This window comes from Paramormyrops kingsleyae, chromosome 8 (assembly GCF_048594095.1).
Source record: "Paramormyrops kingsleyae isolate MSU_618 chromosome 8, PKINGS_0.4, whole genome shotgun sequence".
NCBI lineage: Eukaryota > Metazoa > Chordata > Actinopteri > Osteoglossiformes > Mormyridae > Paramormyrops > Paramormyrops kingsleyae.
In genome coordinates, this window is record NC_132804.1 from 25360973 (window position 1) to 25385014 (window position 24042).

General features: G+C 42.3%; 1 protein-coding gene across 1 annotated transcript; it reads left to right on the forward strand.

Moving 5' to 3' along the window:
* Positions 1–399: 399 nt before the first annotated feature.
* On the forward strand, positions 400–24010 carry LOC111837545 (serine/threonine-protein kinase 4-like). The gene is made up of 12 exons (XM_023799728.2): positions 400–668; positions 755–828; positions 3464–3544; positions 6986–7114; positions 7539–7653; positions 7761–7925; positions 9491–9658; positions 10007–10144; positions 10627–10755; positions 11243–11441; positions 15961–16103; positions 22216–24010. Exons 2-12 carry the CDS (start codon positions 791–793, stop codon positions 22366–22368), a joined length of 1458 nt encoding a protein of 485 aa, XP_023655496.1. The 5' UTR covers positions 400–668; positions 755–790; the 3' UTR covers positions 22369–24010.
* The last annotated feature ends 32 nt before the right edge of the window (positions 24011–24042 follow it).

Sequence of the window (24042 nt, forward strand, 5' to 3'; positions counted from 1 at the left end):
TTCAATAAAACTGTTAAATTCTGTGTTTTGTGCATTCTTAAACATTCATTACACATCCAACAATATCGGTTAATACTGAAAAGAAAGAAAGAAAAGTTTAGTTGGAAATTCAAGGACATTCATTATCGGATGGATCTAAAAGCAGATAAGTGGAACAAAAAAACTACGCCAGGAAATGTAGTGCACTCATTTCATAATATGAAATATGAATAATAATATGAAATGCATACCGCTATAATACACATCCCGGTTGTATTTATTTGGCTCTTTTTAATTGCACAGAAAGAGTAAGCCCCGACTCCCAGTAGCATACAGCAGCCGTGCTTTTGGAGCCCCCTGGCCTCCACTGAGCGCCGCTGCCAACCGGCGGTCTTTGTCTTCTGCGTAGCCCGGCCCCACCAACAGCCACCCGGCCCCCTGCCCTCAGCCCCAGCCTCATCGCGTCACGGCATCGGTTTCAAAACGCACTTCCTGTCTCCGCTGTCAGCGATGCGGAAGATCAATGGGAACGGGCGAGAAAATAAAGATAAATAGATATAAAGCGGCAGGTGCGGGAAGGTGAACGTGGATATCGGGGAGCGGAGCGGAGCAGAGCACCGGGCTGCTCGGCGCCGAAGTTTAAACCGCTGCGATCGGCTGGGGATGATGAGCCGCGACGCCTCTTGGCGGTAATGCTGGGCAAGCGGGACACACCGGCGTGAATAATAAGAAAGTTTCATAAAAAAGTAAGAGAAGTTCATTCCGGTACCTGCAGAAACTGGAGGAAGAAAGGGAAGTTTGACGGGGAAATATGGAAAATAAGGTGCAGATGAGGAATAACCCACGCAGGTAACACTTTTTGTCAGTTATTATTTTATGTGCTTTTTAAGTTTAGTTACGAGTCGGAATTTAAGTCTTTGCATGAATTTGTATTATTATTATTATTATTATTATTATTATTATTATTATTTTAAGGTTGCTATCCGATTGGCAAACTCGTGAATATTTACCAACTCGCCGTATAGGAGGTGAAGTCGTTTAGCTAAATGCTAAACCACCCGAATGCCGGTTTATTTTCTGCTTCAAGTAGCTGCGGACAGTTGGTGTATAGAAAAAGACAAGTTTCTGGTATTCTTTTACAAAACGTGTGCGAATATGGCCGTGGTTTAGCTGACAAGGAATGTTTGTCGATCTTTATTTTACTTTCTGTCAACAGCAGAAAGTGCGGCGGAAACCGAGGCTTTAATACTGCGCTCCGAAATGCCGAACCCGATACACTGACTATGCCAAGTGATTTCTTGGTGGCAACGTGGTACTAAATAGGTTTGTAAAGTTGCACAAATAGCTGGTTAACGAGCGATGGAGGCTTCAGGACAGCAGAAAGTCAAAGGGATCCGTTTGCGTAGGTCGATGGGCACGTGTCGGATAACCCCCCCCCAGTTTCATTTTACCCTTTGCGTCGCCCTTAATAACTGAAGCGAAAACTTAATGAATAGTTTGTCCATCATCGCCATCTCCTGAAAGGAAGCTTGCTGCAAGTTCTTGCCTAAACGTTGCAAGATAATCTGGCCCGTCATTGCCTCTTGGAGATGTGCTAGGCAAGGCACATGAAGTTAATTTCCCCACCCTCAGCTCTTAATAAAGATGCAACAGCAAGAATGGCAGCATACTGGCATAAAAGTTGATATTCTACATTGATGTATGTAAAACTGACAGGAGGGAACCTGGAACATAGAGATGAAACAGAACTCATTTGGAAGTCCTAGGAGGAAAAACCTCTTGTGGTCCAAATGAAACTGGCATGTCCACAAAACCTCCTCCCTCCAGGACACACGAATGCCGCATAGTGTACAAGCTTCTCCTGAGGTCTCTGAATGGCAGCCCTGCATTGTCACAGCGTCAGCTGTGCTCTGAAAGCAGGGCCCCTGAGGCGCTGTGGTTCTCGCAGTCGTGGGGTGTTTGCGGATAACCGCTTCCAGGGTTACGTGGCTTGTCAGGGTGGGAAGCTCTGGCAAGCTTGTTGAATCCGGCCCCAAGCCTGTCGCTGCATGTAAGGCTGGTAGTGGAATGTTTCCCTAAGGCCCTGGGGTGATGTGTACGACCCCTTGCACGTGACAATATCAGCTGTGCATTGACTTTGCCGAGATCTTAATCTGGCCTTAAAACAATCCTATTTCTGTAATTATTCTAGCATTAACCACATCAAGACCTCTAAATGAAATAATGTTCTGCAGTGCCCTAGAGATGGAATAAGTTATACTAAATTCATAGGTATGTGCAGAGGCATGAAACTGTTTGGTTTTATTTCTTGTTAGTAGTATTTGTTTCCCTCTGCTATGTTGTCTGTTCAGCAAAATAATGTGATGAGATGCAGCACTGCTCTCTGGGACCTGGGAATGTCGCATTTTCATATTCTTGCTTTATCAGTTTGTAACTCTGACAGGCTGGCTGCTCCATGATAACGTTATCAGGACCTTCCAGTCCAAACGGACACAAAGGGCCTAACCCAAATTTTCCCTTTTTGTGGTTTGAGATGAAATGCTGCAAGGGTGTTGCATAAAAGCGGAAAACTTTATAATAGTTCTTTCATGTCTTTTCTTCATGTTTTAATATGAGAGTCATGGTTGAATGTAGTTTATTTCAGTAGTGCTTCTAGCTTAATCCATTCATTTTAAGTGCAGGATAGTTATTGTGATGTGAAATGCTTTTAATCGTATATCAATTTTTACAATTCCTGGTAAATCCTCTGATGATGTCCCATATTTTTTTCCTGAATAATGTTGTGGTTCTTAGTGTTAACTTAAGCGGTAATCATTTTTCGTGACGTAACCTTGTATGTTGTAGCTGTGTAACCGTGAGTAAGGCTCTTTACATCAGTGCAACATTCAGCTATATTAATAACCACATCGGTGTTATCAGTCACTTGTAACTAAAATTCATGCTGTGCTTTCTATAACTGTTTTGCTTCAAAATAACACAGTGCCGTGATTGGCTGTAAATGGAAATGGTAAGTCTCCAAAGAGCTCAACGAACACCCGCAATGCGTTGGGTTCATGGCACAGTTGATGAACAGGGATGTTTGGGCTGAAACGGTATGCCTTAGAATGCATAATGGTTAAACAACATAGAGTACAGTAGTCCAGTGGGTGGCATTACTGCCTCACATATTGCGGGTTCAGATTCAGCCTTTTCTTTGTGTGTGTGGAGCATGCATGTGGGTTTTCTTTGGCTATATCCTAAAATCCAAAGATGTAGGGGGATGGGCTCATTTCTAACATCACTCTTGAAGCATGAGAGCATTGGCATGTGTGTGCCCTGCGATGGACTGGGATCCCAACCTGGGTGCACCTTGCCTTGTGCTGTCTGGGAGAGGCTCCAGGGCCCTCTACCACCCTGTCCAGAATACGATGGATGGATGGTATATATACATATATATTTTTATTGTTTTGAATTAACCATTTCTTTCCTCTCTTTCCTGGTTCAGGCAGCTGAAGAAACTGAGTGAGGACAGTTTGACAAAGCAGCCAGAAGAAGTGTTTGATGTTCTGGAGAAGCTGGGTGAAGGGTGAGTCTTTAGATTGGATACTGAATCCACATGTTACCTGCCCACAGTATTGTGTATAAATTAGATACGTGATGATGAGGCTTTATGCTTCCGGCATTATAATGTGCATTGCAGTCAGTGTCAAAATTGTTTTTAATCATACGTTTGCAAAAGCACGCTTTGGAATTTGATTCGGTAACAGGGTGATCCTCCACATTGATGCAGCAGCTTCATATATCCATCTGTTGTGCTGTTTTGTGGTATTCTGTCATCACTGGCTGCATTTTAATAAGATTAGAGTGGAGGGTGTCGATAGTTGTCTAGGCAGTGACAGCATCAAGTTGTTCTGTGAAATATCTTAAACGTCTTTAAGGAGGTGGGAGAAGACCTCATGGTCCCATCACCTGCAGAAAAATGAGGGATTACAATGGATTACACTTCACCAGACAATCTGCATTGTATTACATTTAACAGAATACTATAAAGGGGGGAAGGGGAAACTTCTGGAAGGCTGTGAGGAGGGAAGGTCCAGTGTGGGATTCCCAGAAGGGATGTGGTGGTTTTGTTTGGTGGTACCCTGAAAAAAATAACCAGTGTTTTGAAAGGGCATGATCAAAGAGGGCTGAAGTCAGCTTGATTAGAAAGCACTTGGTTCTTTCTGAAACTGGCTTCGGCGCTTGATTTCGTAAGGGGAGAGCATGTCTCAGAGAGTGAGTGAGGTTAGACAGGCTTAGCTGACTTTTCACACCTTCTCTGTTCTTCTCTGCTCATTTTGTTTGACGTCTGAATGGCGCGGCTCCTTTTCAGGAACGGGAGCCCAGGCCGTTGGAGTAAACGGAAAGCGTGCTCAAGTCTGCTCTTCGTGGATGGCTATGCTATTTTTAGGCTGAGGCAGGGGAAGAGTTGGGGCGCCGTATACAGGCTACTTCTTCCAGTTACAAAAAACTGCTGTCTACTTCCTGTTTCTCAACTTCCTGTAGTGTGAAACATCCTCCTCACTGCGCTCATCGCTCGTAGATGGCTGACTGGGAAACAAAGCTGAGAAATATAGCTACTTCTCTTTAAAACTATTGTTTTGCTGCTTACCTGACAGGCTTTTTTCCACTAAGCAGTTTGCAACTTCACCCGTTTCTACTGCATATTGGCCCATATACCAATGTGATTGATGTTGTCTTTCATAGGAATTTTCCAACCCCAATTGCTCATCCCTTTAAAGACCATAAAGCTTTTTCAGTGGTTAATCCAGTCAGCTAACCAATGGAAACACTGACTGTATGAATAGGGCTCTCTTAGATGTTTGTATGCAGTGATGAGCACAAGTAAGCTGTATATAGAAGGTACTGTTTAAGATAAAGTGACTGACTGAGCCAGGGTTCCCCCTGGAGTTTGATTTCAATTCTTCACTTTTCTTTGTATTTTTGCTTCTACTAATCAAATTCTTCACTTTTTTTCAGCATCCGTTTTTTTTAGTCACTCTCTCGCCGCTTCTTAATAAATTAATCATTAAACTCACTGAATATACATCTCTTCTGACAATCACACTGTGATCGGTCAACTAACGGCATGGGCGAGTCACGAGTTTACTTGATAAGGTTGGGAGAATCGTGAATACTGTGTAAAAATTTGCGTGCTGGTGTGCTGAAAACATAATGTATAGTACGCATTTCGGAAATAATGTTATAATTACTATATATATATATATATATATATATATAACTTAAAGTACCAAGACAGCCACCAAAAATCACCAAATTTCTCCCACATATATCTGGTTATAAACACTTTCACCTGACAAAAAATCTAAACCGAAATACAAGGAATATGGACTTTATTTTACATTAAGCCTTTTCCTTATAATGGGCGTCAATGGAGGGGAAAACGCTTAACGTAAAATAAAGTCCATATATTCCTTGTATTTCGGTTTTGATTTTTTGTCAGGTGAAAGTCTTCATGACCAGATGTGTGTGTGCGAAATTTGGTGATTATTGGTCGCTATTTTGGTACATTAAACCATTTTGGTAAATTAAACGTTTTCACATTAAGCGTTTTAGAATGTCCCCACACCGATCGATAACATTTGCTACTTTTAGAACGGCCCATGCTCATTTGACATGGATCATCGACGATCGTGTGTCCGGGGCGCCGGGCCAGTTTTGATTAGGCCCTACGGGTGCTACGGTTGAAAATTGGGAAAAAATGAAATTCGACTTTTCAAAAATTCAAAATTCGTCATTTGAAAATTTAATTCGCCAGAGTGACGATTTGATGCCGTTTTTCTTCGTCACCATGGGTTGCGTTTTCGTCAATGACGAGAGTGACGAGCGGCAGCGGGAACCCTGCTGAGCGAATCGTACACCCATCTGTTTTCTAATATTCTGGTTAGGATCTTGGTGTCACGGAACCCTTTCTGAGGAGTACAGGCCGTGCAGTAGAGCAAATGTTAATGGCGGGCCTCACACACACTCCTTTAGCATGTCTTTGGGCTGTGGGATATATGCAGTCTATCTGCATATATTTCAGGCACACAGGTTTGGGGCTGTATTTGAACTTGTGAATCAGTCTGTTGAACATTGGAGTTTAACTTGAGATTTTCTGAGTGTATGGAAAGTTCTATCTAGGATGGGGGTGGTATCTATTTTTTTTTTTCCCCCCACCATCATACCTTCTAGACTTTCCAGCCCAGTATGTGGTATATGACAGTGTGTGTGTGTGTGTGTGTGTGTGTATTAAACAAAAAGAAAACATAGATTGCGTAGACTGCTGTTGACTCCAGAATCAGAGACGGCCTAAACAGGCTTATCAGGGTGGAAGTTGAACACTAGGGAAATGAGGAGACAACTTCTTGTTGAAGAGCCGTAAACATCACCCTTCATTCATTGACACCACTTGTCACTGCCTGATTTGTGGCCACATGCACACTAGGTTTAATGGCGTGTTAATGGCGCATTTTGTTTTTGTGGCATTAACCTATGTGCGGGTTTTGACTTGCTTTTTTAAAAAACTTAAGTGAGGCTCCAATTGCTGCAAAGCTGTGCACTACAGTATATCACCTCAATACAGCATCTCTGTATCAATTTCATAGAGGAGCATCTGTATTTTACTGTATTTAGAAATCCCAAAGGTATATTCATTATAATAACCAGGTATACTGTAATATTGTTATAGCCCTCAATGGCCTCAAGCCTAAATGTATCTTAAATGTTCAGGGATTTAAATGCCTTTAAAGGGTGGTGTGTGGCTCAGTGGGCTAAGCCTCTGAACCCGTTCGAGCCCAGCCTAAGCAGAACATTCACATGGCCATGGGTTCTTTGAGCAAAGCCCTTAACTTCCATCCCCTTGGAGACCAAGATGGCGCAAAGGGATAAGAGGAATTTCCCCACGGGGATCAATGAAGTATCACAATTGTATTCCATTTATCTCCCAGCACTAGTGTAAAAGTGTGACCCTTTTGGTTTTGTTCAGGTCCTATGGCAGCGTGTTCAAAGCCAACTATAAAGAGACTGGAGAGATCGTGGCTATCAAGCAGGTCCCTGTGGAGTCGGACCTCCAGGAAATCATCAAGGAGATCTCCATCATGCAACAGTGTAACAGGTATCAACTGCCCCCTTTGGCATGCATGGGGAGCAGAAAGTTCTGGATCTTGTAGATGATTGTACGAGATGGAGGAAGGGATGCCGATTTAAGGAGTTTTGTCTGATGGGGCAATGTGTGGATCAGTGGGCTAGGGATCTGCTTCCATGTCCGGGAGGTTGTGGTTTTGAATCTCATAACTGACAGAGTAATCGTATCATCATTGGACCCTTGAGCAAAACTCTTATTCTTCAGGGGTGCTGGATGCTCTCTCAGCCCAGGCTTTCCCCACTTGTATGTTGTTTTGGATAAAAGTGTCCACTATATAAATAAAAATAAAAAGGCTTTGGTTTGCTTCACTGATGTCACTGATGTACCATCATCGGCAGTGTTGTGTGTTTACCAGTCTGCATGGTGACCATAAGAAACTCATTTGTGTCACCAGCCCACATGTCGTCAGGTACTATGGCAGCTACTTCAAGAACAGCGACTTGTGGATCGTGATGGAGTACTGCGGTGCTGGTTCGGTGTCCGACATCATCCGGCTGCGGAACAAAACGGTCAGCATGCTGGGCATTGCTCCTGCCCCTGCCCCCCCCCCCCCCCCACTGTCCTCTATACTTCATAATCCACATGATTTCCATGCCTCTTACATGCTCCGCCACAGCTGACGGAGGACGAGATCGCCACCATCACCCAGTCGACGCTCAAGGGGCTGGAATACCTGCACTTCATGAGGAAGATCCACAGGGACATCAAGGCTGGGAACATCCTGCTCAATTCAGAAGGCCAGGCCAAGCTGGCCGACTTCGGCGTGGCAGGGCAGCTGACGGTGGGCACTTTATTGAACCGCATAACTAAGAGCGCACACACACTGCTATGAAATGTCCTTTGGGATCCTAAGCTAGGAATTCGGTTACAGGTAGCAGTAAAGCAGACTTAAGTAAATTTGGACTATTGCGAAATAAATCTGAGATTTATAGCGTTTACCGAAGCACTAATGCATGCAAGTAAATTTACACTTTTTTATTTATTTATTTTTTTTTTATGTATCATTAGTACTGTGCCCCCCCCTTCAGCCCCACCCGATGGCAGTGCAAGGGTGGAGGTGGTTGGCGCTGATTTCCTTATTTCAGTTATCCACACCTGAGGAGGGGTGGATGGTTAAAAGGAGCTCCTTGCCTCCTGGGGGGAGGGTGGGTTGGGGGTGGGGTCTGATGGGAAACACTGGATAGTTTGTTTGGAATGGTTGCTAGAGGAACCTTTCTGGGAGGGTGGTGTTACAACCAGCTCGTACATAAAGGGAAAATACGCGCAAAATGTTCCGAAGCAGCCCGAGTTCATTAAAAACAATGGATTAAATAAATGCTGGTATTTAAAGGAATTTTACTAGGGGGAAACCATAAACTAGCAGGGTAAAAAAATCAACAAAGGGAAAGTACAGGTTGAGCGAATCGTCCATGTGCATAGTTACAAGATAACATGAGGCAGGTTTGTAGTACTTATTACAAGCATATTTTTGGCTTATGAGTTTTTAGCTATGAGGTGTCTTGAATGGTATGGGAGGGTAAGTCTGACTTGCGTAAAGCTTTGACTTGCATAAGGGTTTGTGGATCGGATTGCATACGTCAGTGGAGAGCTGCCTGTACTCCCCTCCCCTTTGCGCAGGGAATTCCGTTTTATCCTCTTTTCTGTACATCTTCCTATTCCTCAGTCTAGTCATAGTCGCGTTATGTACACCAGGGAGCAGGGAGTGACCGGACTGGAGTGACCAGTTTCTGTCCCAAGCAGCCGCCTACTGTAGCCACAGAAAAACAGATCCATGTAAAAAAAAACGCTGTTGGTGTTTACCTTTGTCTGATTTCTAAATTTATATGTTTCTGGCTTAGATTTTCACCCATTCGTGCTGCTATGAGACCCTTGAGTATTTTTTAAGTCAGCTACCTATAAGGTGCTGTTTTTGATCTCCAACCTAGGTCTGCTTTACCAAGGTGATGTTTGGGGCTAGGAGCTAACAATTGATACCAGTCTCAAGATGTAGGTTACAGGACAGTTACTGTGCTACAATTTCACACCTTAAGCAGAGGGGCGTGAGAGAGATGGGTTTGAGAGAGTGTTCAGATGCGTGATACTTTATTAACAAAACAAAACATACAGAGAAATGCTCTAAATCAAGGCTTGACAGTGGTGCTTGGTTCCAGGGTGGAGCCCATACATTCTACTGAGAAAACACATCTAGTACTTTTCCTTCTCCACCTCACAGCCGATGCTCCCTTGGTCAGGCCATTAGAGCAGATAAAAGACCTTAAGTAACTGCAGACATCATTTAATTATTTTGCGGAATTGGAAAATTTACTTCAAGTTGTGTGACGACCCACCCCCTCTCCCCCATGCCAGGACACCATGGCGAAGCGTAACACCGTCATCGGCACTCCCTTCTGGATGGCGCCGGAGGTGATCCAGGAGATCGGCTACAACTGTGTGGCTGATATCTGGTCCCTGGGCATTACAGCCATCGAGATGGCGGAGGGGAAGCCGCCTTATGCTGACATCCATCCCATGAGGGTGCGTCGTCGTCCGCCCTACTGTGCCCGACGCATCTGTCTCTCCGTCTGCCGCTCTCCGTCTCTTTCTTGCCTGTGACCGACTGACCAACCTTTGTCAGCGCTCATCCTCCTTCTCATAACAGCTGCTGTGGGAGACTGGGACTAAAGCCACAGTGCAACCTGGATGACACGACTGAATTATTCATTTTAAAAACATCTTTAATAGTTTATTAATGTACCCTGAGGCCAGCTCCAGTTCTGTATCTGTATTCTGGTGAACGTGGCCTGTCTGTCCGCGTTTGCTTTGCGTCTCTCCTGGTGCTTTGGATTGTAGCTGAGGGTCTGTGGATGTTGTCCTCCTCCACAGGCCATATTCATGATCCCCACAAACCCTCCCCCGACGTTCCGAAGCCCGGACCGGTGGTCCGAGCCGCTCAAGGACTTCGTCGCCCAGTGTCTTGTGAAGAATCCGGAAAACAGAGCGACCGCCACACAGCTGCTTCAGGTACGTTCCTGACCCTCTCCAGGCGCCCCCCCCCCCCCCCACCCATCCTCCAGGTGCCCCCCCACCCATCCTCCAGGTATACTCTCTCCCCTTTGACCCAAATTCACTTGAGATTCACCTCCTCACTGTGTCCTGTATATGTGAAAACCCAGTCATTCCCTAATACATACACCAGTGACTCGTCCCATGTTGGTATTTACCCTTATTTTGTATTCCACCGCACTTTGTTCTTGCATATTTAACATCCCTAAAAGCATTTTGCATTTCTAATATCAGGCACGCTGTCCAGACTATAAGATTAGCCTGGACATTAGTACTCTGGCACTCATACAAATACTCTGGACGTTGAGCTCCTAAAGTTATGTGTGGCTGCTCATGTGAGAGACCTCCCTGCGGGTGTGTGTGTGTGGGGGGGGGGGGTCTTGTCTTCTGGGGCAGCCCATTTGCTTTGCTTTGCTCTTCACTGTCCCTCTTTCCCTCAGCACCCTTTCATCAAGGGTGAAAAGCCCAACGCCATCCTGAAGGCTCTGGTCACTGATGCCATGGAGATCAAGCTGAAGAAACAGGAGGCCCAGCAGAGGGAGCAGGACCAGGAGGACGACGAGAACTCAGTACGCTGCGGTTCTGACTGACCCCGAGCAAACCCTTCCTGTTCAGTTGTGGTGGTCTTGGAGGCGTGTCCCCAGTCTGTGTGTTTGGCTACTTGGGGACTAACATTAATCACAGCATGGTTAAATACCACCCATTATGAAACCCTCCTGTCTGCATTTAGCAGTTTTCTGATCGGAGAGAAAAGGCTTCAAAACACCTGTGTTGTTTATGGGTATTTTTAACTTCTCAGGAAATATCAAAATAGAATAGTTGATTGATTATTTCCATACGGTGATCAAAAAGTGTGTCTTCACCTGCTCTGTTTTGCTCTCCATCAGACCCATAGACTTATATGATGATGGCAAGCTTGGTGGTCACAGTGCACGGTCAACCAGCATGCAGCACCCCCTGGGGGTGAAGGGCCTTTGTCAAGGGCAACTTAACACGTCGCTCCCAAAATAATCAATATTTGGTCTGTCTGTGTCTTTTTTTCTTGTGTTATTCCAGGATGAAGATGATGTGGACCAAGGAACGATGGTGAGAGCAGGTTCCGGCGACTCCGGAACCATCCGGGTGGCTGTCCCCATGGAAGAAGCCTCGCGCACGATGGTCGAAGTCGACTCCACCTTGGACTCACGGCTCGGCACCATGGTTGTTAACTCGGACGAGGAGGATGAGGAGGAAGAGGAGGGCAGCACCATGAAACGTAAGAGGAGCCCCCCCAGGCTGCCATTTTCCTGCCTACCATTGCATCTTCGGTCCTTGTAGTTTTCACTGAGGTCCACAGGATGTCCCCAGAGTTTCACTTATGAGAACCATCACCTCACTTTCCTCTTAAGAGATGCAGGTTATACATTTGCAGTTTATCGAAAGATAAACTATCCCTTGTTTTGAAGCACAATACTGAAACTAATACGAGAGTTAATTGTATTTTATTTAGAAGGGTACGTATTCATATTTAAATAAAAATCACGAAGAAACAATTATGGATGTCAGGCCAAACATGTTTGTCTACAATGTTGCATTGTAATGTGTCCTTAATGCAGTGTTTCCCAACCCGTTCCAATATTTTGGGTGCTGAGAGGAAGCAGAAATGTGGACTGTCCGGTGTTCCCCGAGGACTGGGTTGGGAAACACTGCCTTAATGTATATGCATGAATTTTAAAGAGTTTGTGCAGGTACCTGTCATGCTTTTGACACACTGTCACAATATTTAATAGTATCTGATATTTGAAAGGAACTAAGACGAATTAAATATCGATTAAATATTTCTGTCTTTATTAGAATTAATATCCAGTCTCTTTCACTACGTCCTGATTTACAATATCCTGATATTTCTGTCCTGTTGTTTGTGGTTGAGATACTCATGCCTTAATGCATGTGTGCATTTTGAGTCAAAGAAGATGATGGTGTGTGTTAACTTGGCCATTTCAGCGGCTCTCCTAAAGTCACCCCAGCATTTGCAGCAACCATCCAATACACCCATGAATTTGTTTTGACATTACTACTAGCAATGCTAATCAATACCTTATTGACTTTTTTAAAACTAATTAAATTAAGAGAGCTGGTGGTGAAATTTAACAAATGCATGGAGTGGCTGAGGTGCCCCTGAGGAGAGGTTTGGGAACTGAAGTGTTCATCTAGCCAGCCAACAAGATACCAGTGACGTTTTGGAGAACAGAAGAAATTCGTGTTCGTATGTTGTTTCTCATAACATTACAATCTATGCAAAATTATATTGTGTTTTTTGTTTCACGCAAATATACATTTACTACCTAGATTAATAGCTTTAAACATTTCCTTTGTCTGCCAAAGACTTTTGAACCGCACTGTATATCCCAGAGGTTGTTGCTGAGTACGTTTCCTCTGCATTAATTATTACTGATGATGTGTGTAGAATATATTCGCTAATTTGTTATGGTCTCATCTTTAAAACTGCCATCAAAAGCCCTATATCTGTCACTCCATTGAAGGAATCAGCTGTCTATATCGTGCCTTTAAAATAACAGGATAGATTAAACCCTTAATATGATCAGTAGATGGATCAGTTGGCCACGCACACTTTCCATTCCGTCCGGTAGGAAATTAATCTAATTTGTATGGATTAATTTAGAGAGCGGTGAAGAAGGCATTAGTGGAAGAGTGTGTGGAGAGTAATGTTTTCCCCGTAAATTAGATTGCAGTTCCCCTCTTAAGCTTTTACCTGGGGTGAAGTGTTCTGCCACAGTTCTAACTTTAGGATAAGTCATTGATTTCTCACTGGAAATGCTAGAGGAATTAAATGCCTATTGCTTCTCAGTACCAGATAGCTAAGATGTAACCATCAGACCGAGGACTGGTCCGGTCCCCATAAATAATATGGATGATTGTTTTTCTTTTGTAGGGTGTCTTCTTGCTTTTGTCCAGAATCACCTGCCCATGGGCTCAGATCCCATGGTTAGAAGAGAACCTCTCCAGCTATGCTGGCTGATCCTGCTGCCTGACTCTCGGCCTTCCCAGCCCTGTTGCCTTTCTAGCTTGAAAGCTGTGTGCAGCGTTCCCATCTATGTGCCTCTCAATAGAACTCCCAGAGCAGGTTGCCCTTAACTGAAGTTCTGATTATTTTGACCTGCTTAGTGGTAGGGCCTGTTTATCGTCGAAAAGGGGTCTAAAATGACCCGGTCTGTCGGAGCAGAGAACTGCATGGTTTAACCTCGCAGGGGGTTAAACTGAAGGCTTAGGACGGAGGATCTTCAGGGTAGTTCAGGGTTCTTCAAATCTGAATCGCTGTTCCAAATCCAGGCCTTGTTTTCAGTTCTCCCAGGTAGTTAGTTTAATAATTACTGATTCTGATTGGTCAGAGGCTTCACACCTGACTGACAGGCAAAGGAAGGCTAGAAAACTAGTGATTTGAATAACCCTGATCTATTTAGTTGACTGCTTTTAGAAATACAGATGCTGACATCTTTAAAAGGATTTCAAAGAACATACGAGCTTTACCACTGGTCAGTTTGGCTCTTTGTGTGCAGTATGAACAGAGGCTTATCCCTGGATGGCTGTTGTCTGACTGCGTATGAACAGAGACCACTGGATGGTTGGTGTTAGTGTGTGTGTGACTGACTATAGAGTGGCCTTTGGCTGTGAACTGATCCCAAAGTAGCTAAAATGTCAGTTCCATGGGAACATGGGGTGCGCTCCGGATTTCAGAGGGTCCCAGCATTCGGACCTAACCCTGAGTGCTTATGAAGTCTGGACCCTCGGTTGTGCTAACCCTCCCCCCCCAATCTTCCCCTGGCATCCTGGTCTTTCTCATTATGCCTCCCCGAACGACCTAGCGAGGCAGCGCAGGGCACCTGCGATGGAGGAGGCGCCTGAATAATGGATGATGTTGTGAATTAGTGATGAGCGGAGTGCCCTTTCTCAATGGGGGATAGAATGCAGGACTACAGGCCTCATGAGCGGCCAAACAGCGCAGTAGGAAAAAGAACAAGAATGGAATCTTTTAAAGGCTTTCCAGTGCGTGGGGCTCCTCGAGCAGTTCTCATGCATTATTGTGCCCATGTGATGGAAGCTGCAAGTGGAGTCGTTTTCTCTGGAGTTTAGTTTCCTCTCCCTCATCTATGGTGGCATGAAGTACAGATGATCGTAGAAATGCAGAATATACATGCTCGCATTTGCTGCACTTATGTATTTTGTATTCAGCCCCCATGCTGTCATAAAAATTTTACTCCACTTCATTTTTGCACTCTATGTGGTCTTGTTTGCAGCCCTGGGACCAGCCAAGCAGAATATTATTTTATACTTTTTAATTGTCTAATTTAATCCAGATCCATCCATTTCTTCAAGTACCTACAAGACTTTTTGTAAACACATTCGATACTGACCACATTTTATAGTTTTGGTATGAATGTAAAAATTAATTTAGTTGGATTGGTTCCCCTTGAATGCTGAAAATGTTTTATCGGAAATGTTATTGTCACTGTAATGAGCAGAAGGAAGGACTTCTCTTTTTGACTTAACCAAACAATGAGAGAATTAAGAACTTCAGCGCAGGCCAGAGCATGTTTGCAATTAGAAATGCAACAGGAATTTTATTTTTTTTCCCCCCAAAAGTTTTGATGATTTTAACAATGAAATTCTCCAAACGATAGTGTGTTGCACACTATAATTCATTGGCCTGGCTCTTAGTGTTAGCATTGGTGACCCACTGGTGTTGTCCTTAATGTGTGAATCTGAAGTATTATAGTAATGTTGGCTTGTAATGCACGACTCCTGGAGTTGATGTCAACATTTGACTTCCCAAGTTGTAGCTCTGGAAAGTGGTATTAAAGAAAGAGCAGGGAGGCCCTCTGTCCAGCCAGTGTGCGCTCTGATAAAGGTTCTGTCGGATGGGATTACCCTGATATTACCCTGGGATTGGGATTACCCCTGGATTACCCCGGGATTACCCAGGCATCCTGCCACTTGCCCAGCTGTATTTCAACTATATTTTTAAAGTATTTTTTCGTCTTTTATTTAGTCGTTATATGTTTGTATGTCTTAAATATTTATATTGGTATTTACATACAGACTGTCCCTGTCTTGCAACCTTTGCGACTTACAAAGACTTGCATATACGTCTGAAGTAAAAAAATTTTTTATATATATATTTTTAATTTTTAAGTAAATGTATGTAAAAATATTTCTGCCCGCCATATGCCTGGCAGTGCTACACTACCTAGTGCACACTGCGTGCCGGATGATAGTATCCATGGGCAAAAACTGTAGTCTGTGATAATGCGACCATCTCAGCCTCACACGCATCTCCCACTCTCATCCTCACTCCTAATAGTCAGTACCAATATCCTATTCCTGCATACATTTCCATTTCAACGTACAGCCTGTCTGCTGGAACAGAACCCTGTCATAAGAGGGAAATGGTCTGTATTATGGTTGTAATACTTTTCTCTGCTGACCAACCAGAGAGACATTTAATCTATGTGTGACCCCTGCATCACGGAGCTGAAGATTAAAATGAAGGTATCTTGACCTAGCAGCAGCCTCTTCCCTTTCTGTGTGGGCAGACGAGATTCCGTCTGCATGGCTGACTGTCTTCTCTCTGAAGGACCTTAGTCACAGCTGGAGAGAAGTTGGGCCCTAGAATCAAACTGTGGTGTCAATACACGGTCAGAAAAGCTGCTGATTTATTGTGCCGTTTGATATCAATAGCATGTGAATTTGAAGGATGTTCCGTGTTTGTTTTGTAGGCCGGGGAGAGACCGTGCAGCCTGCCAAGCCATCTTTCTTACAATATTTTGAACAGAAGGAGCAAGAAGCAAACAATTGTACCAAGGATGATGGTCATATAGCGGACAACCGCAAGCTTCCAGCAGAGGGCGACTTTGCTTTGGTAAGTGGGTGTCAGCACTTTGTTATGCAGTCAAAACATTGATGTTAGGCTGAAGGAACACATGTGCAAGTCTGCATCCCCTCTCTCTCTCATCTGCTTTTGTCTACGTCTTTAGCTTTGTTAACGTTGAGGCAATTTCAAGTTGTGACCTTCAGACTTTCCTGCAGTCATCAACCTTGCATCCTAATTCAGTTGTAAAGTCAAATCTCATTAAGATTTATATCCATATCTAACGTGGATTCTGACTTAAATTTAATTAATATGTACAGCCTTGTCCTATCAACATGACTTGAATTCCAAAAATACATGCATTGTTCTTCATTATGTCAAGTTAATTTGATTTTGATCCTTTTTGAAAGGAGGCTTTTTAAAAACTCCTTTTTGAAAAGCAGGTTTTGCCAGTTAAGTTGACATGACTTTAGATGCATCTGATATTTGGTGCCCTTTATTACCCCCCCCCCCCTCCCAATAATTGTCTTCCTACCTATTTGCAGATTTAACACATTATCCATGAGAAAGGTGCTGTACACTCCAGGTTTTTGTTAAGTTAAACCATTCATTATTTTTTTGGGGGGGGACATAGGAGGCTTGTTTTAATACTTTTTACCCCAGTCATGGAGATGATTTGAAAAATGATTGGCTGACTGATACATTGTGACAATGTGGCATCAGTGATTATCTGACAGATGCATTATGGCATCTCTGAAGACCAGTTTTGCTCCCTGTGCTGCGGTGGCCGTCCTTGTCAACACGCATAGGCGCTTTTGACATGCAGATTTGTCTTCCTGTGCTTTGAGGGACTAGGTGGGACCTAATTTCCAGGCAGCCCTTCGGTTTGCAGGCGGCCTCCTGAGAATCACCGTGGGCCTCTTTTCTGCGCTGGCCCTCATTCAGTGCCCTGCCCCCGTACCGTGGAGTATGCCGTGTATCTCCAGGAATATACTTCAATATTTTAGGCTCCTTTGGATATAAGCATCCGCTAACATCGAGTGAATGAGGAAAAAGGAAGAAATTGTGTGATCATTCTCTAGTTTGTGGAACACTGTTGAAACTGAATGCTGTTATAGGGTAGTGGTGGGGAAGGCATGAAGGGTAGGTGGTTTGGTGGGAAGGCATTTCCCTTATGTGTGGATAAACACAAGGCATGGACAGACTATCATTACTATCCGCTACACTAGCAGGAAGACTATTCCATACTTCCATACGTAAAGAAGTGTTTTCTTAAATTCAGTTTAAAATGTTCTCCTGCTAATTTCCACCTATGGCCACGAGTTCTAGTATTTAAACTATTATTAAAGTAGCCATTTGGCTGAACAGCATCGAGATCTGTTAGAATGTTATATACCTGGATCATGTCCCCCCTTAATCTCCTTTGCGCGAGGGTGAACAGATTCAGCTCAGCTAACCTCTGTGTATGAGGTCTTCTGTTGTTTCACACAAGGCTCCAATGGGCATTTTGAGAAGGCCATTGTTAATCCTTCCCAGCCCTTTTTATGAGCTTCATAGTTTTCCTATAAAAAAGCTAGCGGGTAAACAATGTAAATAGGAGAATCTTCCCCAGACAAAGGGGATTAGGTAGTTTGGTGAAGGTGACATGGGGAAATCTCCCTAATGGGTGAGGAAAGGTAGAATACAGAGTAAAACTAGGTCTGACATAGGTACTCTAAGCCCAGATACAAGTACCGATGCTTGCACTGGGGGTCATTTCATAGCCGAAAAAGACAGTGAAAGCATGAAAAAGGCGATACATGGATTATCCACTAAGAAGATGGCATTTCAACTTGCTGTCTGCTAATTAGCGCTGCTTTTTTTTGTGTTTTTGGTCTCTGTGAAAACCCGTGGTTCGATGGGCTGTCTAAAGCCGTCCAAAGCAGTGTACTGTATGACAAACTTTACCACCTCAAAGTATTATCCTATCCATCATTACAACATTATGCTTGGTCTTCAAGAGCAATATATAGTGGGACCCCCGTATCCGCGGTTACTGTTTCAGGTTGTTTACAGCGGTCAGAAAAAAAATCGAGAAATAAATGGTTCATAAATTTCAAGCCGTGTACCAAGCGAGTACAGGCTTGCATGGTGAAATCGGCCATCCCAGCCACGCCCAGTACTTCCTTTGTCCCTGTATCCATGCTTCCCCGCAGAATTGCATTCATTATTGAAGTGCATATCATAAAAAAAAGTATAAAAAGCATGTTTTTTTTTATTGCCCCTTCATCCCTTGATACATGATTTTTTTTTTTTTTTCCCCCCCATTGCTCTATCGTGTCTTGAATTAGGCAGAAATGTCAGAATCTCTTTAATTGGAGAATAATGTACAGTACTGTATAATAATATACAATGTACTTTATTACGGTGTTTAATGTTGGTAATGTCTTAAATTATGCACTGTATCAGTTATCCTTTACCATATGTATGTACATGAAAATCGTGTCGTATTTGAAGTCCGCGCATGATGTGCTATTAGCAGTGGTTTCGGCTAGAGGTCGACCGATATTGAATTTTACCGATACCGATAGCTAGGTTGGTCCGTACTTGCCGATAACCGATTAATTAACCGATAGTTTTTTTTTCTAACATATCAACTTAGTCTGCTTTAAAAAAATGATCAGTTCACCAACAAAAAAACAGTACTGAATCATGAAAATGTGCTATATGAAATGAATATGAATATATTAATAAATATTGAGGTAAATTAAAGACATGCTTTCAAACTGAAACAAAAAGTAACACTCCAAATAAATAAAAAAAGTTACATACAAAATGAATTATAATAATTATAATTATATAATTATATAATATTATATAATTATATATAATATTAATTATATAAATGTATATTATATGTGTAGTCTCCCACTATATTTGCTTCTATTTTGAAAACTTTTTTCTCTCTCCATAGGCAGAGGATGACCAAACTGTTTGTGTAATCTGTTAACAACGCTCATTATATACCCGTCTTTTTAGGCAAGAACCAGATAATGAGTGTCACGTCATGAAATGGTTTTAATACGAAGGGAGCTGTATTACGTGATAACAAATTTAATAAAAACATCGTAAGTTAGGCCTATAATAGTAATGATTTAATTTCAAACAACAAATATATTATATAGAGAAGGTGAGCAAAGTATCAACAGAGCTTTTTGAAACTCTGAATCAGTAAAACACTGCGTCGCAAAAAGATTCACTGTTTCGAAGCGCTCCAGTCGGATCCCCCCACCCCCCCGGCAAATCGCACCCTGTGCCTGAAGATAAAAAGAACTGAAATCGAACGCATTCCTGATGGTAACAATCATGACATTAAACATTTGGGTCGGACTTGCGTGTATTTTTGCCACATTATTTTAACTGCTTGATGTACTGCTAATGTTAGCGTCCTCTCAGCCTTGTCGACAAACATACTGCTGTTCTTTCTCCAATGCATAATGTAATCAACAAATGAATTACTTTATATTGAGATGAAAACATGTACTGTAGTGTACTGTATATACATACCTTTTCGCTGTCTGTGTTTTAAACATGCATTTGAAGTGTCAGCGTTGTCCGTGCACCGCGCTCTCTCCAGGCAGCTTGCGCTCTCTTTGCAACGAACAGTACAAAAGCACGTGCTTTACAGCGATTTTCCCCTATAGAGGCGGCTCTTGCCATAGATATATATGTTGGCTCTTGCACTGTATAAGGACAACAGACCGTTCTCAGCCGCTTCAGCTCTGACGCAACCCGGAAAAACTATCGGCGTGGATTTTTGCCGATAACCGATAGTTCCGGGAATCAACTATCGGTGCCGATTAATCGGCAAAACCGATAGATCGGTCGACCTCTAGTTTCGGCCATCCGTTGTAGGCCTTGGAACGTATCACCCGCAGACAAGGGGCAACTGCTGTACTGGGTAAAAGCTTACATTATTTTCACTGCACAAGGATTATCGTTTATTTTCTCTCTCCATGCTAGTGTTTGCTGCATGGTGTGTTGTAGCAGAGTGCTTGTGGTGGAAAATGTTGTTTGTTTTTAGATGTTTAATTAGATGACTTGTGTTGTATGGATTTGTTTCATACCTCCTCTTGATATTTTGTCAGAGCACAGTTTGCAGTCCGTTATAATATTTTTTTTCCATTAATCTTGAAGTGCTTCCACACTGCAGACATTTTGTGGTCCCGTTCGTTTCACTTAATGAATTATCAGTGATATTGTTATTAAGTGGTATTGATTTATGGGCATCAGTGTATTGTGATGAGGATTAGCACTGTATCGGACCCAATACGAATAATTATTATTGATACCAATGCTCCTCTCTTACGCATCATTATATATGAACTCTTGGTTCTAGCTCACAGTGGCTTCCAGCAGTCATTTCAGTGAGATTAACAGACTTTGCAGCAGTGAAATCTATTATTCGATAAAAATGTAAAGAATATATACTATATCAGTTTTTAATCGATTTACTAATAATTTAAATTTGCACTGTAATGGTGCTACAGTGCTATACGCTCAGTGTTTATGACTATTACTCTCCCAAGAGACACTTTGTTTATTTTTCTCCATTCCATCTATTTGGTTCAAATTACTATTTGGATCTAAGTGTTGGAAATATATTCAGCATGTTACCCAAAACACGACTGTGAAATAATTTCAGTCAGAAATTTGTATTTTTTGTTTTATAATGCTGGTTCTTTTTTTAAAATAAGAAACCAGCTTTAAAAAGTTTCTCCCCCAATTTAAGTTTTACCCATGGGAACTTGTCCAGCTAAAAAAAATTTTTCTTGTGCTTGATTCAGCTCTTTCTTGGGTGGGTGGCTGAGTTGTCGGTCTTGATTGTAAAATGCATAGTAGAGAAGGGGGGGTTGGACAAAGGGCCATATCACTGCTATTCAGTGAAAACTGTGTATGTCCATTTTTTGACAATTGTGACTTTTTACTATCGATGGAATATGCCCATTATCTGCCTACTGGTAGCATTTGACACATGACCAATGATGGTATGTTTTTTTTGAAGTTATCTATTTAAGTAGTATTTGTTTGTACTAGGTATTTATGGTGGTCATTCGTATGGATTATAAACTAGTTAGCTTAATTACATCATTAACTGTGAATATCAAGCGTGATTAGTTTGTATCTTGTTAACACTGACATATTTGCGCCTCTGACAACAATCCAAGTCCATTTCAAACATTAAACTATTTGCTGATGGCTGTTTAAAGATTTAAAAAAAAAAAAAAAAAAAAAAGATTTTTGAAGGTTTCTATTTGTTGTTCTAAGCTTGTCTCATTACGTGTTCTTAGGTTTATTTTGTAAAGTAGTTTCTGAGAAAATGCGCTTCTAAAATAATGGCTTTTTGTTTTTCACTTAACAGCGATGATATGCACTTTTCCTTGATTGATTTTTCTGACTTAAGAAATTCTCCTACTTAACATGTCTGCTAACCTTTTGGAGATGTCCTTGTTTACATTGCAGTCTTGACCTCAGCATTGATCCTCAGAAAATAGACGCCGTTGTTATTTTTAAGCTGTTGATCCCGCCCATAAGTTCTGCACTTTTAGGAACATGTAGGGTCGTTTTGTGTTTACTCACAAGCCTCTTCGCTTCTTTTCTAATCAGGATACATGTACAATCACACCGTGACTTATTTCCATGGGTTTATTTAACTTGTATTACATACTGCTGCCTTGTCTTCTACATCCCTTTCAATCCTCTATCACGGTTTGTTACCTCCAGAGGGTCTATAACCCTGGAGTCCCAAGTTAATCAGGGGCTGAGAGCTTAAGGCCACAATAAGCTATGCTTTTCTGATTTGTACAGCACTTCAGTCAACTCTGGTTGTCTGAAATGTGCTATAGAAATAAACTGAACTTGAAATAGTAGGATATGCTGGTTATCTTGTAATAAAGTTCTCTTGCTCTCCTGGAGGGGTGCGGAAGGGGGGATAGATGTCTAGGGTACTGTTCTCGTTTCCTGGTTCAGACCTTCTCATATATCCTGGAATCCTGATACATAGTGACGGCACTGGGAGAGATGATTCTGAACAGGAGAACATCTCCGTGCAATTCCTCTTACTCTTGTTCCAGCCGATTTTGGGGTGGTAATCTCGCTTCTGACAAAGCCTGCGTGTCCGCAGATGCAGAGCTGGAGTGTGGATGAGCTGAAGGCCAAGCTGGCTGCCCTGGAACCTCAGATGGAGCAGGAAATCAAGGAGATCCATCAGCGCTACCAGACCAAGCGCCAACCCATCCTGGATGCCATTGAGGCTAAGAAGCGTCAGAAGAACTGAGAGGGGTGGCATTCCAGACCCGATCCTTTTCCTCCATGCTGGAGAAGACTTTTGGCCAATACTTATTCCACAAGCTGGACTTTCACTGTCAAACAGAGGTCTCCTTATTCCTCATTCTTCTAATGCTTGAGAAATGACCATGTAGTGCTGTGAACAAAAACTGCCAAATGGGTGTTTTTTTAAGCATGTTTCTCCTGTCAAGGTTTGGAATACCTGTTACTCCAAACTATTTCAGTGATCACTTTTGGTACTGGATATCTCCCCCCCCCCCCCCCTTCCCCAGGAACTGGGTATGAAAAGACTGTGGTACCGATATTCAACCTGTGGTTTATGTTACATCTCGGTTGCCTTGTTTGCATCTGTTCTGCTTTGAATAGGAATCTAGGGTTGAAAGGTTACAAATTCACCAGTTTGAAATAATTTGAGTTACATTGCGAATTGTCATATTTTAGTGCTCTTTCGGTACTAATGGTTTTAATTCACACACCTTAACTTGGTAAGCTCTCAGGAGTGATCAATACAGTGAAGTATGTCGCAACTTATGCAACTAGCCAAAAGAAAGGGACAATGTTCGGAAAACCCAAATGCTGATCGACCCCTTTGGGTTACATGGACTTTTCCTGAAGAGTCTTTTGTTTCATGGTATGAGATCTGGCAAAAAAGTCGCCTCTTTAGACTATGGTGCATTTTTGCTTATTATCTCTTTCTTATTTTCAGCAAATAATCACTTAGATTCAGGGAGTTTTAACTGTGCATTTCATACATTCCAGGTTTTAGGAAACAAGAATATATTTTTAAAATAGCTGTTCCTTAATATTACAGGAAATGTAGCTGAGTTTTTCCTAACCAGGTGTTTTCATGTGTAACCTGGCAACTCAGGTCAGATCTGTTCAGGTTCTGTGGTGTATAAATGTGTAAAAAAAAAAAAAAAACCATGCTGAGAATATATAAAATGGATAATCTGACAGAATCTTATTTTGATTCGAGAGGGACTTCAGTTTTATTGCGTGACCCAGCACAGAACAGTGTCCTACTCATTGTTCTTTATCCTCTGAGGAATATGATTTATTGTATGTGTATATATGGAACTAAAACTATGAACTGTGTGTTGAATAACCAAATGACCCCTTGATGATGTTGCATTGACACTGTTTTTTTTTCCTCTTGAATGCTGTAGTAGTTATATCACTGGAAGACATTACGTCTTAATCTGAATGAAGAACCAAGCCGAAGCGTGGTCCATAACTTGAGATTCGTTAATTTTTGTACATGCCTTGAACTTATCAGTGTTTTGTAATTTTGTTTTTAGAATGTTTTATGAATTAAAGGTTTTAGCTACTAATTTGGTCATTGTAGTATGATTTGGTTGCAGCAGTGCTGTCTGAGTCATGCCCTTATACATATCAGTGATTAATCTGTTTTGTGAAGGTAATAAAATTTCAGAGAAGACGCACAGGTACGCAGCCATTGAATGACAGGTGCATGCTCTTAATAGCAGACAAAACGCACTTAGTCCTATGTAGCAGACTTGTTTGTTTTAGGAGCTAAGTTTTATTGCCTTGGCATTGTATTTCTTTGACCTGTCCTTTATTGGCCAAAACAGCCTGTGAATAAATTTTTAATGGGGTGACTAAAAATATGAGTCTGTCTCCACTGCAGTCTGTCTGTGGGTGT

Bases quoted from the DNA above. Each gene is read 5' to 3' on its own strand.
- LOC111837545 (XM_023799728.2), top strand. From the start codon at position 791: ATGGAAAATAAGGTGCAGATGAGGAATAACCCACGCAG. The intron at 7,926-9,490 runs GTGGGCACTTTA...CCCCCATGCCAG, and splicing joins GCGTGGCAGGGCAGCTGACG to GACACCATGGCGAAGCGTAA. The intron at 16,104-22,215 runs GTAAGTGGGTGT...GCGTGTCCGCAG, and splicing joins CAGAGGGCGACTTTGCTTTG to ATGCAGAGCTGGAGTGTGGA.